The sequence below is a fragment of the Diabrotica virgifera genome, chromosome 6, assembly GCF_917563875.1.
Source record: "Diabrotica virgifera virgifera chromosome 6, PGI_DIABVI_V3a".
Classification (NCBI taxonomy): Eukaryota; Metazoa; Arthropoda; class Insecta; order Coleoptera; family Chrysomelidae; genus Diabrotica; species Diabrotica virgifera.
Window position 1 is genome coordinate 242,095,019 of NC_065448.1, and position 18,054 is coordinate 242,113,072.

Consider the following 18,054-nt stretch of genomic DNA (forward strand, 5'->3'; position numbering starts at 1 on the left):
AATTTGCTTGTTAGTAGTAAATGGTGAAAATAGGTTGACTATAAAGGTTCAAAACCCACGGTTTTCAAAATCAAGACCAGAAAACAAACAAACAAAAAAAATTGAGGTTGACTTATAATGGAATTAAAATATGACATTGGGATATGTCAGAAATGGTTGATAAGCGAATAATTTATATTATAGGAATTATCATACAAACATTACCTACTGTTAAATGTGATGCAGTTAAACCAAAAATTGAGAAAGCAAAGAGTCTGGTCTGCTACCAATGCAATTCAAGCACTGAAGAACTTGAGCCAAAATGTGATTTAGAATATTTCAAACTCTTACAAAGTTTTAAAAAGGATGAAATGCGGTTTCAATGCCCATCATACAGAAGTAAATTTTGTTTTATTAGCGTTAAAAAAGTACAAGCCTTTAGAATAACAAGCAGAGGTTGTTCTTCTGGCGTCGACGTAAATAATAACGCCCTAAAAAGTGGTTGCTTAAGATCAAAAATCCGTGATGAAGAACTTTTATGTTTTTGCAAGACTAATTTATGTAATAGCGGTACATCAATTAAACTATTATACCATACAAAGAAGAACATATATGTTTTGTTTTTAATCTTAGAAATTTTGCTATTTAACATTTATATTAGATATTGTCATTATTCCATCTTTTAATAAAAAAATAAGTATCGCACCAATTAGGGATTTTTAGCAATTAAATAATAACTATAATAATACATGTTATACACTCTGGCCAAAATGAGCCGCCCACCTTAAAAATGTGTCATTTTTGATGTCTCGAATTTCCTAAACCTGTTCTCCGATTTAAGTGATTTTTTTATATGTTATAGCCTTATCCTTTTATAATATCGCTGTAATCATATTGTTGCTAAACAACCTCTCAAAATTTTCATTATATACCGGGTGTACGAATCAAACTGTGTTTTTTCTCAAAGTTTGCATCACCCTTTGGAATATTCTAGCATTTGTAAAATACTGAAATTAAAACCCAACTATAGCCTCATGTTTTCTGAACATTTTGTTTTTTTATTCATTCGCTTATATTGGACCATAAAAAAGTTAGGAACTTTAACAACTAGCGATGTTTTTCATCAATACAGGGTGTTTTTAACCTTTCGTTACTCGCGCCAACTTTTTGTGATCGGATACTCGCGCACGGTGCAGGAGACCGCGTCCAAAAATATGGGTCAGCAGTGTTTTAAAATTATTTTTTTTTGCAAAATTGTGTACGATTAAATTATTTAATGAATATATGATCATATAATTTTGTAGATATGCGTTTGTGTTCACATTATATTACTTTAATCAAAAATTTAATAATTTTCATTGTTATCCATTTATATGTATATACAAAAACTTTGGAAGTGAAAAAAAAATTGAATATGGTTAAATTTGTTTACTAAGAACTTTAGATCTTAATTCAATACACAAAAAAATTAAAAATAAAGAGTAATTGTAGTAACAAAAAAAGTTATAAAAATTAATTAACGTTTTTAAAACATGAAATACACAATGGTGTCACATTCATTGGAACAATGGTGTTCCAAACACAGATATTTTGAGCATATTTCGCAGTAAAACTTTGTTTTTCTATTTTTCTTCCAATCATAAACAGCACAGCGATCTGAAGTTCCTGGTGTTACGACTGGTACTTGTTCTGTTGGTAAACCACATATCTCCCTAAACCTCATTCTGATGGTTCTGGGTAAGTTATATATTTATATTTATATATATATATATATATAAATATAAATAAACTAATCTATAAACATTGAAAATAAGGAAAAGATCTTAAATTACCTTACTAATTAAAAATATCGATGTGTGATCCAAACACAAAAATTGGTGCACAAATACTCGCACACGGTGTACGGGACCGTGTTGCGTAATAACAAAAGGACAGTACTATTTTTTACACTGCGAACTGACTTTACCCACAGTTGATTGACCACTGAAGAGATATACGAAGTAGCCATTCAAAATCCCCACTACAAGCAGAGTTACAGGAATTTATTTACAGGCCCGGTCTCCCACACCGTGTGCGAGTAACGGAGGGTTAAAAAAGTATGGGAAACTTTAAGGGGTACCTAATTCTGCATGAAAAAATAATGATAGTTTGCTTTATAAACGTATGTCCGCAAATGCTTTGTTTCTGTGAGAGGGGGTGTTGAAATTTTTCCTCCAAGCTAATGATTTATTTATTGCTTTAAAAATTACCCGCATGTGGGTAGCTCAACTGGTTTTAAAGCAATAAATAAATCGTCAGTTTATAAGAAAAATTTCAACACCCCCTATTTGTAGAAAACAAAATTTTTGTAGAAAAAGTTAAAATTTTAAAATATACCTAATTTTAATAACAAAACATTACTACACAGCTATATCTATTAATATTATTATAGTTTAACCAGTTCTTAGCATTTTTGCTTCTTTCTTTTCTTGTAATTCCTTCTTCTGTTGCTCTTCTATCAACTTTCTTTCTTTAAGAAATTCACCGTACTCAGTGGCATCTAAATTTCTTACAACTTCAATACCACAGGATTTTGCTATTCCAACTATCATATTGCATATGTCTATAAGAGGTCTTATTTCTAGATAAGGATCACTTTGTTTGATTTTAGCTATTTCGTATACTTGTTTTAAGGTGACTCTGCCAGCAATTTCTTTACCTAAAATATTAAAATCAATAATTAAATACACACCGCACCCCCAGAAAAATAGTGATTTAAGTTCCAAAAATGTCATTGATTATTGGTATCATTCTCATCATGATGTTAACTTACTATAAAACAAAACTCATTAAAACCAAACCCTACTAAAACCTAAGTATCACTTGGAACATACTGATAGACTCAAATATCTTGGAGTCATACTAGACTGGTCACTAACATATAAATTCCACTGTCAGAGTACAAGAGTTACTAAGAGAAATAACCTCCGGATACTTGTAGGGAACATGGAGTGCAAACCCACAGGTCTTAAAGTCAACAGCTGAGGCCTTATATTTCTCGGAGGGGAATATGCTTGTCCTGTCTGGGGTAGATCTAGACACGCCTAACATTCACCATGGCATTAAATGAAACATGTAGAATAACTACTGGTTGTATGAAATCTACCCCTCTCTTTCTACTGTACTGGGCAGCTGGATTCGCATCACCAGATGACTGTAGATGTACCTCACAATATGTGGATAAGTTCAGGCAACCTTTCGACAAAAGGCACCAATTATAAGGGTTTGATGAACCGCCAGGAACCAGTCGGGTTAAATCAAGGAAAAGGTTTGAAAATCGAGAAACGTCAGCAATGAACAACCTGTATTGTTCCCCCTACAGCCAGAACCATATAATGGAATGAACTGGATGGACACTCAATCCCATACGCACCTGCATTGCCCTTGTAAAACAGAACCTTATATGGGGTATAAAGACAGATAACACACCACTTTGTGAAGGTAGATAAATACAGAACTTGGAGCACCTGTGTGTTACGACCAAGTTCATTACTCTAATATGAGGTCTATTTGCCTAGTAAACGCAGCCAAGTTGTTAAATAATATACTTATAATTACCTGGTTCCATAGCAGCTCTTTGAATGCCCGCTGCCTGTTTTAAAAAATATACAACAGGAGGTCTATTAATTTGAAGTTCATAACTTCTATCTGGATTCACTGTTATTCTTGTAGGTAGTGGAATACCTTCCTTTATATCTTTGGTTTTCTCATTAAAATCTTTACAGAAAGCTGCAATGTTTATTCCTCTCTAAAAATTGTAGATTATTTAAAAATCATGTGTATGTACTTTAAACAATATAAATACCTGTCCCAACATTGGCCCCAATGGAGGTCCTGCAGTTGCCATCCCTGCTGGGATATTGGTACTAATTTTTCCATGCTGTATTTTCTCGGTTACTTTTTTGAGTGATTTTAATCTTGCAGCAGCTTTGGACATTTCGAACTTTTTATTTTTAAATGTTTTTGGGAATTTAAAAAAGTAAGGTTATATATTTTTCTTCTTTATTAAGGTTCTTCTTCTTCTTCCTTTATTACAGGTGACAGTTTACAAGTTTGATTTCGTTGACTGGTTGTATAATTATTAGGTACATGTCTATTGTCAACGGAGTACATCATCCGGGCTCGTTCATCAGATGCAAACGTTGGCAATCAGTTTGCGCTTTATGGTTCAGATTTTTGAATTCTGAACGACTTGCTAACGTCAAACATGTTTGGAAAGCGGTCGCCATTTTTGCAAACATAAAATATTTAAGTTGAACTTTGCAAACGTGTTGAATATTGAAAAAATATGGCGGGAATTTAAATTGTATAATATTGTAGAATATATTGATAAGGGTTTTATATATTAAATAAAGGCTACTGAAGACATTCTGCTACGTTATTATCTATTAAATAAATTTTCCTTTTTCCTTTAATAAAAAAAAATAAATTCAAAAACGTATTTATAACGAGAAAATTTATTTTAGGTTGCGTTCAAACCAAGCAAGCAAAATGTCAAATTTTAACCTAAACAACCACCGTTCAGCTTGTTGTCAACAAGTTTAGAATCAAAGCGCAAACATTTGTGAAAGTGTTTGCATCTGGTGAACGCAGTCTATCACAGGAGGCTTTAGGGGATATTATATAATAGGGCTTTTCATCCACAGTCATTTGTTTCGAGCTTCTGTCATGTGTCACATAATATTAATATATCTATGTCATACGTTATTGATACAAACCAAAGACATATGACGTAGATATATTAATATTATGTGACACATGACAGAAGCTCGAAACAAATGACAATCGATGAAAAGCCCTATTCAGTCAATTTGTACTCTAGGATCCCCCTAATGAGAAAGTTTTTAGGTAGTTCTGATTTCTCTTATTTTATATGTATTTTGGGGTGCTGAATCCGAATATGAGGTTCGCGGACAAAATTTCGTGACGGAACATTGAAAAAGGCGAAACATTTAGGCTTCTTCCCGTTTTTTTTGCTTAAATCTCGAAAACTATTAACTTTTAGTAAAAAGTCTGTTAACAAAAATTAAAGTACTTAAAATTCTCTACAAATCTCACTATTTAGTTTTTTTTTCAGACGAACATTTCGATCAAAAGTGCTAGTTGAAAATTGTCAATTTTTCACGGTCTCTGCAAAACCCACTTTTTACATTCCAAATTTTTCGCTTTTTTCGCGATTTTTTCAATGTTACGTCACGAAATTTTATGCGCAAACCTCATATTCGAATTCAGCACCCCAAAATACATGTAGAATGAAGGAACTTTCTTAGTAAAAAACACAACTTCACTGAATTAATAGGAATCAAGGAACTTTAGCAAGGAATAAAATAAATATTCGGAAAAATAAATACATAAATGTAGACAATCTCAGAGATATTTATATTGATAAAAGGGTGTTCCAGTTTTCCCTGAAATTTAAAAGAGATATTTGTCACTTACTAAACACTTATAACGTTCGTGAGCAATAGTCCTGCAGTTGCAGACAATATTTTCTGCTGTTTTCTCTTATCTGAGTGAGCAACCTCCGGTGAGAACAAACGCGATTAATATGAGCGGTCTTCTGAAGCTCGTAGAGTAACTTTTTTGGTTACTTTTGACCCAGAATGTTTTCCCAGTAGACTAGGTACACAAATGGAAAAACTCCTGAAGACGACGAGGTCAAACTATTTTGGAGGCAGTTATATTCTTAATGAACAAGTGTCTCTTTGGGGGTGGTATTCCAATCTCTTGGTAAAATGCGCAGGTACTTTTACTACACAAGAAAGAAGACACAAACACGAAAATTACAGATCAATAAGCCTGTTACCACATCCGTACAAACTGCTTCGGTTTGAATGTTCGAGAAGCTCTCTTCGGTTTGAATGTTCTTACACAAAGATGCCTAGACGTGAATCAAGAAGTACATGCATGTTTTATCGATTTTGAAATAGCGTTTCAAAATCGATATAATTCTCAACTTATATTGGAATCAGAAAGCTAACATCAAAATAGAAAATGAGATATCAAAAGCAATAGAAATACGTAAAGGAGTAAGACAGGGATGCATTTTGTCACCACTGCTATTTAATGTATATAGTGAAAGCATCTGTCAGGAAGCCCTTTTGCAAGCAAATGAAGGAATAGTAATCAATGGAGAGGTTGTAAATAATATTCGATACGCAGACGACACTGTACTAGTTGCAAGAACAGTAGAAGAATTAGGTATATAGGTACTCTTCAACACTTTCGATCTCACTTCCATCTAAGTCGACTGTGATATCTTGATTTGTCATCACTTTTGTTTTATTTAAATTCATTTTTAAACCGACTTTCTCAGATTCTTGTTTAAGCTCCTTTAGCATGTAGATTAGATCTTCTGTATTGTTGCTTATGAGTAGGTACTATGTCATCGGCAAATCTTAGATAACTTAAAAATCTGCCGTCAATTTTAATTCCACGTTTTTCCCAATTTAACTTCTTAAACACATCTTCTAATGAAAGAGTAAATGATTTTGAAGAGATAGTATCTCCCTGTCTAACTCTCTCTGTTCTCATTTTGCTTGTTGTTAGACCTTCTGATACATATATTTCCATATGGTAGGGGAGCCCAAGCGGGGATTTTTGCAGTTACTCGAGCGCGTCAGATTAGCATATGGGGAGAAACCTGGTACCCTGCAGATGTACCTCTACCATATATTGGCTCTTAACACAGGGGAGTTCGTTAAGGGGGGCCCGAAAAAAAAATTTTATCCTTAAAAAAACTCGAAATTGTCAGATTAAGATAAGGTAAGTTAGGTACCTGCAAAAGAGTGTATATTTCAAAAATCTGACGATTTGAGCCGGGCGTAAGGAAATGGGTGAGTCCCAAAATTTCACAAGAAAAAAGGGAATATTTCGCGAAATGAATGACAGATCAAAAAACTAAAAAATATGTGCCAAATATTTTTTAAAAATCTATCGAATGATACCAAACACGACTTCCCACGGAGAGGGGTGGGGGGTAAATTTAATATTTGAAATACTAATCCCGCGATATTTCGCAAAATGAACATCAGATCGAAAAACTGTAAAATACACTTATTCAATATTTTTGAAAAGTCTATCGAATGGCACCAAACACGTCCCCCCGTGGATGTGGGGTGGGGGGTTGCATTGTCGTATATGTATTTATAGGAGTATTTTATATCTGGAATCAATCCTTGCGTTATTCATTTCTTCTAATACGGCCCAGAGTTCTATGGAATCGAATGCCTTATTGTAATCCACAAATTCCAAATGAAGATGTTCATATTGTATTCGTTACACTTTTCGATAAGTGTCCTTATTGTCTGTAGGTGTTCCATGGTACAGTAACCTTTGCGGAATCCCGCTTGTTCAACAGGCTAGTAACCATCGAATTTATTTGATAGTCTGTTGATAATTATTTTGGTAAGCAGTTTGTCTTCTTCTTCTTGTGCCACTCCTATCGGAGATTGGAAATTATCAAGGCTACCCTGACTTTGTTTACAGCTGACCTAAAAAGTTCATTAGTGGTGCAGCCAAACCACTCTCTCAAATTCCGCAACCATGACATTCTTCTACGTCATGGATTCCGTTTTCCTTCTATTTTTCCTTGCATTATATTTTGAAGTAATGTGTATTTATGACCTCTCATCAGGTGACCCAAATACTCGAGTTTTCTTCGTTTTATCGTTAACAAAATTTCTGGGTCTCTTCCTGTCCTTCGTATTACTATTACTTCAAGATTTGTGATTTTTTCAACCCAACTTATCTTCAGCATTCGACGGTAGCACCACATCTCGAAACTTTCAATATTTTTTATGTTGTTATGTTTGAGAGCCCAGGCCTCTACACCGTATAATAGCGTGTTAAATACGTAGCATTCTTAATCGTAGAGGGATGCTTATATCTCTGTTGCAGAAGAATTTTCTCATCTTAAGATGAGAAAATTCATAAATTTATGAAGGTGGCCCTGGCAATTTCGATACGTCTTTTTATTTCATTGTTTTGGTCTCCAGTTTCGTTTATTAAAGTTCCCAAGTATTTGTAACTTGATACTTTTTTTTATTTGAATGCCGTTTATACTAATATGTGCTGGTTGTGTCATGATTTTACTGAAGACCATATACTTGGTTTTTTTATATTAATGTTTATGCCATAATTGTTGTAAGCAATATTTATGTTTGTAAGTAATCGTTGTAGGTATACCTAGGTCACACGATCAAATTGGGTCTAGGACGTTTCATCGCCGCCGTTTCGATGCCGCCAGTTCATCGCCGGCCGATTCATCGCCGGCCGTTTCGATGCCGCCGGTTCATCTCCAGTCAGTTAATCGCTAACTGATATATTTCCGAATTTTCGACCAATTTTCGACAGTTACATTTATTATTTATTTTTAGTATTAATTAGGAATTCTAGGAAATGCGAGATATGACCATTCCCGTTGCCATACTTAATCTTTTAATAGACTTTTAAACTTTTATAATATAAAATATAATTTAACACTACAAATTTAATACTGTTTAGTTAGTATCAAATTTAGGGGAAGTAGAAATAGAACAGTAAATTAATATAATAATCGAATATTAACAAAACCTGCCTTGAACCCTTTTTAATATAATAATATTTTTTATCTATTTATTTGTCATAAGTTTTGAACTGAATTTAACGTCGTGTCGTGTCATCTCCCATAATACAAGATCAACTGACTACTGATACTGATGAAACGGCCGGCGATGAAACGGCCGGCGATGAAATGGACTGGCGATGAACCGGCGGCATCGAAACGGCGGCGATGAATCGGCGGCGATGAAACGTCCCATTCCGATCAAATTAGGTAAACAGAATCAAACTGCAAAGTAAAAGGGACTCAAAAGACTATATATAATATTCACACATTATTCTTATAGTTTGTTTAAAGTAGAATCCGGTCCTTTCATTAGTTCCTATTCTTTCCAAAAACTCGGCTACTCTTTATATAGAATGATGATCATTTCAACGTTGAACATGTTCTAGCCACTTCAACTTCAATGTAACTCTTAACTATTACTTACTTACTCCGTGGCGTTACAACCCTTCGTGGGTTTTAGCCAACTCGACAAACATGCCTACACTCTTCTCTGTCTTGAGCAACCTCTATTTAATTCTCCACGCCTATGGCTTTCAGGTCTCCTGCTATATTATCTCGCCACCGGAGACGAGGGTGTCTGCGTGGTCTTCTTCCAGTTGGGACTTCCTCCCATACCACCCTTACTGGTCTTTGGTCACAATGTCTTCTGAACTGTCTTGCCCATTGTAGTCTTCTGGACTTTATTTCTTTTATGATGTTGGCGTCTGGGTAAAGTTCTTCGAGCTCTTTGTTAGTTCTTATCCTATATTGTCCTGCTGCTTCATCAAATACAAGCCCAAGGATCATTCTTAAGATTTTTCTTTCCTAAACACGTAGTCTCTCTTCGTTTGCCTTTGTTGTCGTCTACGTTTCGCTTAATATAGTTAACTCTTAACTATGACAGAAGATAAAAAAGGAAAACAAAAACGTATAGTAGGTAAAATTGTTTTTATTACCTATAATAAAATAAAAATCAACTACTTTAAATTGTACCTAAAAATTGTATAGCGTCGTTAATAAAAGAAATAAGGTTGTTCTCTGGGATCTTACAATTTGTGTACTCTTTATTGCAATTTACGCTATTTAAACCATTATTGACTGCTGAGTAAATGGACGTGCTGTAAATTTTATCTAAAATCCAGTCATTACTAGTTACCCCGTCGATTATTTTGTCAATGCTGGTAGCATTTCCGTTTAGAATGTCTCTTTTAGATTTGTAGATCAAGGAACAAATGCTCCTTTGTACACATGCAGTCGTGTCTATATGATTCTCTAGCAAAACGTTGTCTAGTATTGACCCATACTTCCACATAGGCGATATGTCTAAGTCGAGATCTGTAATTAAAAAATTAAATTAATATTTAATCCGTCATAGCTAAGAACCAAAATAAACTGGACGTACACCCGGAAAAGTATAGCCGGTAAAACAATATTAATCCGCACAGACAGCAGACAAGGGCTACTAACCCATACGCAAACCGTGAAAAGATGGGAAGAAGGGCAAGGCTGTAGACTTGCCAAGGTAACCCTAAGGAACCTTGGGAAGTCAGCACCAGAAAAGTAGGCACTAGTGAATGACCAGGAAAAACCTACGCTTGACAGTTGGTTTTTTAACTGACCATTGTCAACTAAGAAAACAGATCCACACATTGGGGCTAGTAGACACACCTCTATGCAGGAGGTGTGAACGAGATGACGAAACTGTCGAGTATATCCTATGTGAATATCCGGAGTTATCGTCAATACGAGAGTATGCGTTCGGCGAGCCTTGGCCTACACCTGTCGACATAGGGGAGTGGTCCCCTGGCGATTTGTCCTCCTGGTTTATTACGTAGGTAGCTGATGGTGTGGAGTATATCAGTTGGCGAGTTTGGTGCTTCATTCAGGCTACTCTTGAGTCCATGAAGTCGTCGTTCATGTTGATATTTTGGACAATCGAATAGGATATGTTTCACTGAGAGCTGACATTGGCAATATTGGCATATAGGAGGGTCTTCAGAAGCCATTAAATAACCGTGGGTTAGTCTGTTATGCTAAATTCTTAGTCTTCTAAGTACTACGGTTGATTTTCAGCAGACATTCGGCGGTGTAAATGTACCAATATTCCGTTGAATTTCTTTCAGTTTCGAAGGCAGCCTATTCCAATGGGTTTGCCAGCAGTTGCCTGTTAAATGTTTAAAATGACGTTTTAGATCTTTGTCTATTTGGATACTTTCTAGATCACTGGTTGATGATAGTCCTGCTGATATGGCTGCGGCGTCTGCTTTTTCATTGCCCTGAATACTTACATGGGAGGGTACCCAGATGATTGTCGGAGTGACTCCTTGAGAGGTCAGTAAGTTAATTGAGTCATGGATGGCTTTAACAATTGAATGTCTTGTGAAAATATTTTTTATGGAATTGATAAATGCTAAGGAGTCCGTGCAAATTACTGGAAAGGCGTAATTAGGCGATAAAGAGGTCATTGCGTGAAGTATTCCTACTAATTTAGCTGTATGAATGAGCAAAACGATGGAAGGGTCGATGTTTTGATGATTTCTGTTTATGTTGTGACTGGACAACTAACTCCGTCATTATTCTTGGAGCCATCAGTGTAGATTCTTAGGTCAGAGTGTAATTGGCTAACAATATTTAGGAACATGTGTTGGAGAGTTAACGGATGAGTTTCATGCTTGGGATATTGGCTTAAGGTGGTATTTATTTTGGGGATAGTTTTATTCCAAGGAGGAACGGAGGATAGAACGTATTTGATTGGTCAATCTATACCTAACTACGTCCAATGAATAGCTAGAAAATTATTCTGCTTCAATAAAATTATGACAGCTGTATTAAAATTTAGTAATTGTCAAATTAATGTCACTATTTTACCATCCAATTTTCTTATCTTAGCAAAAGAAGCAGATATATGAAATTTTCGTGTTAAAATTATGATACATTTTCATTTGAAGCGAAAATGCCCGACCACAGATTATTTTTGCTTGAATTTTTAATCAACAAAATTGAAATTGACAGAGATGTACTAGCTCCACCTAAACTTGAAGACCTATTGGTTCATTTTCGGTGTCCAGATTTTCTATTCCTTGATATTACTGCTGAGGAATTTCCTGCTGATCCCTTAGATACTGGTAAGAAACTATATTAATAGTAGTTTTCCATGATTCTTCTTCTTAAAGTGCATTCTTTTTAATGGAGGTTGGTTACTACGATTGCAAAATCTTGTCTTTCTTCAGCTGTTCTTATTAGCTGTTCAAAATTTAGCCCTGGCCATTTAGCCCGATAAATGACCGTTTTGGAGTGTAATTTCCAGGGGCAACTCCGAATTTCATGTAAATTTGGATTTAGGTTCTACTTACCCTCCACTTCAAGGTTGAATTTGTGCCGTTGGTTGCTTTTACTTGGGGGTGACATTTACCTCTTCTCGGGGGTTGAAAAACGCGTGTTTAAAATAAAGTCGGAAATGGATAAATTGACTTATTTTAAGCACGTTTTGTTCTATAAAGTTTTTTATGTAAGTCAATACTTTTCGAGTTATTCGCGATTTAAAATGTCGATTTTTTCACAAAAAAACTACGTTTTCAGACCGTTTTTCCAAATAACTCAAAAAGTAAATATTTTATCGAAAAAAATATTTTTAGCAAAAGTGTAGCCCATAAAAAAACGAAAAAAATGGTGTACCAGTAAAGTCTACAAATTGAGTAGAAGCAAAGTTGTAGCTCATGAAAAATACGTTCTTATTTGTCTAATTCCAAATCGAATAATTCAACGCGAAATCACCGAAGAAAGAAGCGTTTTTCGGGAAAACCTTATTAACATTTTTAAAATATCGAAAAAAGCTTATTATTTGTTTTTTTACAAAAGTTTACAGCATCAAAAATAAACGGGTTACACTGAAAAAAAAAGTTGGCCCCTTATTTTTTGGTAAAAATAATCGTGAAACCCTGCCTCTATTTAGCACCCTAAATAAAATTAATCGTATATGGCTTTACCATCTATTTTAACTGTATGTGTATTGTTTATATGATCTGTAAGTTTGATTGGTTTGAAGTGCTTATTTTTAAAAATTTTTATTTTTATAGTAAAAAAAATTTTTCTAAAAATTTTTGAATAATTTAATTTTTTCAAAATAACTTAAAAAGTATTAGTGATAAGAAAAATCTTAAAGAGTAAAAAAATGTAAATTTTGCTATTATAAATATGCTAGTTTCATTTTGTTTCTCCGTAAGACAATAATTGGTTAAGATATGGCTGTTTAAAATTTGCATACACTCATGATTAGTGACCCATTCAAGCTTTCTCAATTATAACCCCTTCAAAAATAAACACTTTAAACCGGTGAGACTGACAGATCATATAAAAAATAGATAGGTAAGTAAATTGTTTGTAAAGCGGCAGCGATTAATTTCATTTGGGGAGCTAAATACGGCGAGATTTTCATGATTTTTTAGCAAAAAAAAGAGGGCCAACTTTATTTTGAGCGTAACTTGCTTATTTTTAATGCTAAAACTTTTGTTAACAATTAAAACAAAGCATTTTATAAACACTTTAGTAAAGTTTAAATGGGTTTTTCCCGAAAAGTGCTTAATTTTTCTGTGATTTCACCTTGAAATATTCGATTTGGAATTAGACGAATAAGAACGTTTTTTCATGAGCTACAACTTTGTTTTTATTTGATTGATAGACTTCACTGATACACCATTTTTTTGGGTTTTTTATAAGCTACACTTTTGCTAAGGATATTCTTTTCGATAAAATATTTACTTTTTGAGATATTTGCGAAAAACCGTCTGAAAACGTAGTTTTATTGTCGAAAAATCAACATTTTCAATGGCAAATAACTCGAAAAGTATTGACTTACGTAAAAAACTCTATCTATAGTACAAAAGTTGCTTAAAGTAATATAGGGATAATACTAAGACGGGTATTATATTGATTAGACGCAAATTATCGATAAATACATTTCTTTTTGCAAAAATAAGAACACGTAGAATTTTGGTCGCAAAGTACACTTTTACACTTTTACATTTCGATAATTTAATAGTAACAATAATTTAGTCATCTATTTTATTAATTAAAACTATTAAACATCAAACGGACTTTTATTACGATTGTCTTTAAACAAAACCTACAGATCTATACAAAAAAAAAGTAAAATTAAAGAATTACCACATTTATTTAAACAAAAATACGAATTTACAAATACGTACAAATACAAATAGAAATAGTTTTTAGTCGAATCGGTTCTGTGGTATTATAAATACATTGAAAATGGTCCATAAACAGTCTATTCGAATTTTTCGAAAAAAAAAAATCGATTTATAAACATTACTCCTTCATTTTTGGCAATAAAAGTTTTTTCAAAAATGATTATGTAGGATTCTTGAAAAGCTATAAGACTGTGTAAATTAAATCCCGTTAGATCCTTTAGTTTTTAATTGGGGTGGGTTTAAAAGGCTCGAATACGGGGGTGTTTGCTCGTAAATAGAGGTTTTAAATAGCTATATCTCGCTAACTCTTCACTGCCTTGAAAATATATGCACAACAAAATTTTAGTTATTAGAAAAGCTACAAATTAGTAGTGTATTATTTTTTTCGTATCTCCAGTATTTTCGGAGATATTTTGAATTAAATGGTGAAAAATACGAAATTGCAAAAAATAAATTTTTCTTTAAACTTCAATTTTTCTAAAATTGTTCGTTGTAAATAGGTCAAACTCCTTTAGTGTATTGATAATATAAACATAAAAGGAACTACAGAAAGGTGAAGACCAATTTTTAATTAAGATGGTAGTTAGTGGGTTGTTTTCACTGATTTTTTCGTAGAGAAAAGCAGGTACCGACCATTTTTTGGCCATAAGTCGCTCAATTTTCATGCTATAAACTTTTTATTATTATTTTTTGAAAGGTCTAATTATGTACTTGAAAAAAGATTATTTAAGTTTTCCCCATAAAATGCAAAGTTTTTCCGTTATTTGGCTTTAAATATTTTAAATTATGCATTTGAAATGCTTTAACATGCCGTATCTCGGTTTATATTGGTCTTAAAGATATTATAGAAAAATAATTTGATTTGTGATACTAAAAGATACAATTTTGATATTCACAGTTATTTTGATTAAATGCATATTTTTCGAGGTATTCTAAAAAAACTCTCTAAAAAAGTCGATTTTTTTCGTCGAAAAACTTACAGTGGAACCTCGATAAGACGGATTAATCGGGACCGCTGCCGATCCGGGTTATCGAAAATCCGGGTTAGCCGGAGAATATGGTAAAAATTCATAAAATATGGTACTCTTACAGATAAACTTAATTATAATTGCCAAAAAATGAAATACTTATGTCCAGTACATGTAAATTACGTACAGTTGTATACATTATTGTTTATTTCTTGGTAAAAAAACTCAGTCGAAAGTGAAAACATTTTTATTTTATCTGATGAAAATCGATCCGGGTTAGCCGGACTTCCGGGTTATCGGAGGCCGACTTATCGGGGTTCCACTGTACTTTTAAGCGCGAATAACTCGAAAAATATTAGTTTTACGAAGAAAATGTGAAAACATTTTTTTCTTAGAATTACTTTTTATATCGATGTACAGCCGGTTCCTAAAAAAACTGATACGACTCTTAGTAAGATTTGATCATGTTGAGCAGTGTATTTGATTGATCTGACATTATATTTATTATGACACACAAATAATAAAATAAACAAACAACAAACAACTGATTACATATTATATTAATTCATAAATTGTACTAATTATTAAGGTCTAAATGTTTATATTATTTTAAATCTATCTTAACTTTTATATTAACTATCTAAATGATAGTTTTTACATCAAATATATCACATAATTATTGTAAACGTGGATTATACAACAAAACAAATTAATATTCAATTCAGCCCTGTAACTTATTAAAATAAATATTATAGAAGTTTTCAGGGACTTTCAGCCCTCGGTAATGATGTAGTCTTTCATTCTGAGTTTAAATTTTTCAAAAATATTTATTAGTTTTCTCAGGATTCGAAGAAAATGAATACAATTAAAATACATTGAGAATTTTGACATGCGTCACAATTTTGCATTAACTCAATGTAAAATTCTAAACTGTTAAATTCCAGCTTCCCTAATTATTTGACATCAAAAGACATTAGAAACTATTTGTAGAGGATTGAAATCTGTATTGAAAACAACTGTTAAAATTGGTCTACGTAATTAAACATATTCCAAAATTTTGTAAAAATGTAATACATTTCAGTTTTCAGCCCAAACTTAGGCCACACCTCACACTAAAAATGACCTCATTTTTAAAAATGTTGTGCAGGATATCTCCATTCTAGATTTTATATTTTTATCTGGATCTAGTTGTTCAGTAATATGGCAACCAAGATATTTAAAACTGGGCACTATTTGAATTATATGACCATCAACTTATAACCGTGAATCTTGATGTGATAAACGGCTAAACACCGCATGTATTTTGTTTTTGAACAGTTTATGTTTAGGCCAAACTCTCTTCCCACTGTGTCAATGGCATTTAAAAGACATTGCAATCTATTCATGTCATCACTTAAAATAACTGTATCATCTGCATATCTGATTGTATTTATCAGGATTCCAAATTATGCATCGCTTCTTTAAATATTCTATCTGAATATAAATTGAATGACAGTGGGGACAGTATACAACCCTGTCTGACACCTCTTTGAATTTTACATGTTTCTGTCGATTTTCTATTTATGCAAGCTGTCGCTGTTTGACAGTTTAATTTTTCTATGATAATTAATAGATAGAATTAATTTGATAGTGACAGGCTGATAGTGGCCAGTGGACAGTGACCAGGCTAATGTTAGGCTGACAGTGGCCAGCCACAGTCGCCGATCCTCGTTGCTAGTGTCGTCCATTACAAAATCGTTGGCGCTACAAAATCGCCTGTTTAAGCCACTTTGTGGATCAACTCAGTAGCGCTGCAGAGGGGCTCGTCTGTTTTTGTTCTAATTTACATTAGAATTTACGACTGATCATCGGAAGCTACTTTGTGGCGCCACAAAGTAGTGCTACAGAGTGGTTCGTCTGTTTATGGGCTTAAAAATATATTTCCAGTAAGTTTTTTTAATTTATCTTTTAATATAACGTTTATTGCGTTCCAGATTTTGTGGCGAAAGATGGAGTGTATAAATTTAATTTCGGAAAAACTTATTTATTTCCATACCCTTCAGACAAACTTATCAACACTATAGAAAGTACTCCACTGGAAATAGATCTCAGAGTATCTAGAAAAACAGTAGGTTCGGCTATTTTTCCATGGATAAAAGATTTCAGTGAAATGATCAATATTTTCGAAACCATTGGCGTAGTGAAAAGTGTAAACTATAGTGGAGTTTTTGATATGATCTCCCTTGAACATAAAAGAGTTGGAGAAATTGATATCATAATTAAAATGTCATGTTTGGGAACTCACATGGAAACATATTTTTATTTATTAAAGAAAGGCGGCATCTTTATGGGAGCCAAAAGCGATGTACAATATAAATGTGAAAGGTAGGTAAACAGGTAGGTATAGTTGTCAACAAATTATTGTAGTAAACCGTATCTTAATTCTATTACAAAGTAATTTGTATTGGAGTTGTGTCGTTAGACTTTGAGAAAAGGCCTGGGTACGAGGCGAGCACTAGGTGCAACCCAGGTGCTAGCCCAGAGCTGCTACCATCAAAGGAAATATGTAATGATGCGCTTTATAGATTATGAAAAAGCATTCGATAGAGTCCATCATAAACTCATACATATCCTAAAACAACTCGACATATATCAAAAAAACATTATCATATAATCAATAAAAAGAATGTGTGTGTATTTTGCACACACGTAAGAAGTTATACTTCTATTATATGATTTAAACGAAATTAATATACTTTAAACAGTTTATTTATATTTTATTTAAATATTAAACTAATTTTAATACTTGCTACTTCTCAAAAATTTCTATTAAAACAGTGCCAAAAATTAAAATAATAAAAGAATAAAACGCACACAAACAAATACATTGAAAAATGCAACAAATGATTTCTGAACAATGTAGGAAAACATTTTAAGTAAATACGTATTTTTTGAAGAAAAATTATATAATAAATAAACTTACAATCATAAAATGTATAAAAAAAAATAAAAAATAAAAGTTTCCATTGGGGTTCGAACCCGCTTATCAGCGCAGTTAGTATTGAAATTCATTCACATTAAACTTTTACCCACGGAGACCATGTGTCATCATGTGCGAAGATCAACTAACTAAACGGATTAAACTTTTGACGGTTCTGAATTTAACCAAATTATTTTGATTTTGAATTGAAATTATTTAGAATTGAAAGAAATATTAAAATACAACAAAACATAGAGTAAGAAAACAATATATTAGGTAAATATTGATAGACATTTTGATGGTAATCAAATTATGTAA

The 18,054-nt window shown here is 33.0% G+C and overlaps 3 protein-coding genes across 5 annotated transcripts in view; 1 reads left to right on the forward strand and 2 right to left on the reverse strand.

The window, feature by feature from the left end:
- Positions 1–2,342: 2,342 nt before the first annotated feature.
- On the reverse strand, positions 2,343–4,054 carry LOC126887452 (39S ribosomal protein L11, mitochondrial). The gene is made up of 3 exons (XM_050654993.1): positions 3,824–4,054; positions 3,577–3,766; positions 2,343–2,677 (listed from the first exon to the last, which is right to left on the reverse strand). Exons 1-3 carry the CDS (start codon positions 3,953–3,955, stop codon positions 2,412–2,414), a joined length of 588 nt encoding a protein of 195 aa, XP_050510950.1. The 5' UTR covers positions 3,956–4,054; the 3' UTR covers positions 2,343–2,411.
- Positions 4,055–9,571: 5,517 nt separating this feature from the next.
- The window catches only part of LOC126887453 (uncharacterized), a 64,096-nt gene continuing 55,613 nt past the window's right edge, over positions 9,572–18,054 (reverse strand). The window contains exon 2 of the mRNA XM_050654994.1: positions 9,572–9,940. Within this exon, the coding sequence (XP_050510951.1) occupies positions 9,588–9,940 (353 nt within the window). The 3' untranslated portion in view covers positions 9,572–9,587. The remainder of the gene's footprint in view (positions 9,941–18,054) is intronic.
- The window catches only part of LOC126887442 (uncharacterized), a 56,479-nt gene continuing 49,869 nt past the window's right edge, over positions 11,445–18,054 (forward strand). For 2 of the 3 annotated variants that reach the window (XM_050654977.1, XM_050654978.1), the window contains exons 1-2: positions 11,445–11,730; positions 16,751–17,141. In XM_050654977.1, coding sequence (XP_050510934.1) covers positions 11,559–11,730; positions 16,751–17,141 — 563 coding nt within the window. In that variant the 5' untranslated portion in view covers positions 11,445–11,558. Of the gene's footprint in view, positions 11,731–16,750; positions 17,154–18,054 lie in introns of those variants that run through there. The other variant, XM_050654979.1, reaches the window with a different exon arrangement.

What these genes read in the sequence shown, in the direction of transcription:
- LOC126887452 (XM_050654993.1), bottom strand. Translation starts at nt 3,955, where the DNA reads ATGTCCAAAGCTGCTGCAAGATTAAAATCACTCAAAAAAGTAACCGAG. An exon ending in TGGGGCCAATGTTGGGACAG is followed by an intron (nt 3,767 to 3,823) that starts GTATTTATATTG and finishes TACAATTTTTAG; the next exon opens with AGAGGAATAAACATTGCAGC. An exon ending in AAGAGCTGCTATGGAACCAG is followed by an intron (nt 2,678 to 3,576) that starts GTAATTATAAGT and finishes TTAATATTTTAG; the next exon opens with GTAAAGAAATTGCTGGCAGA.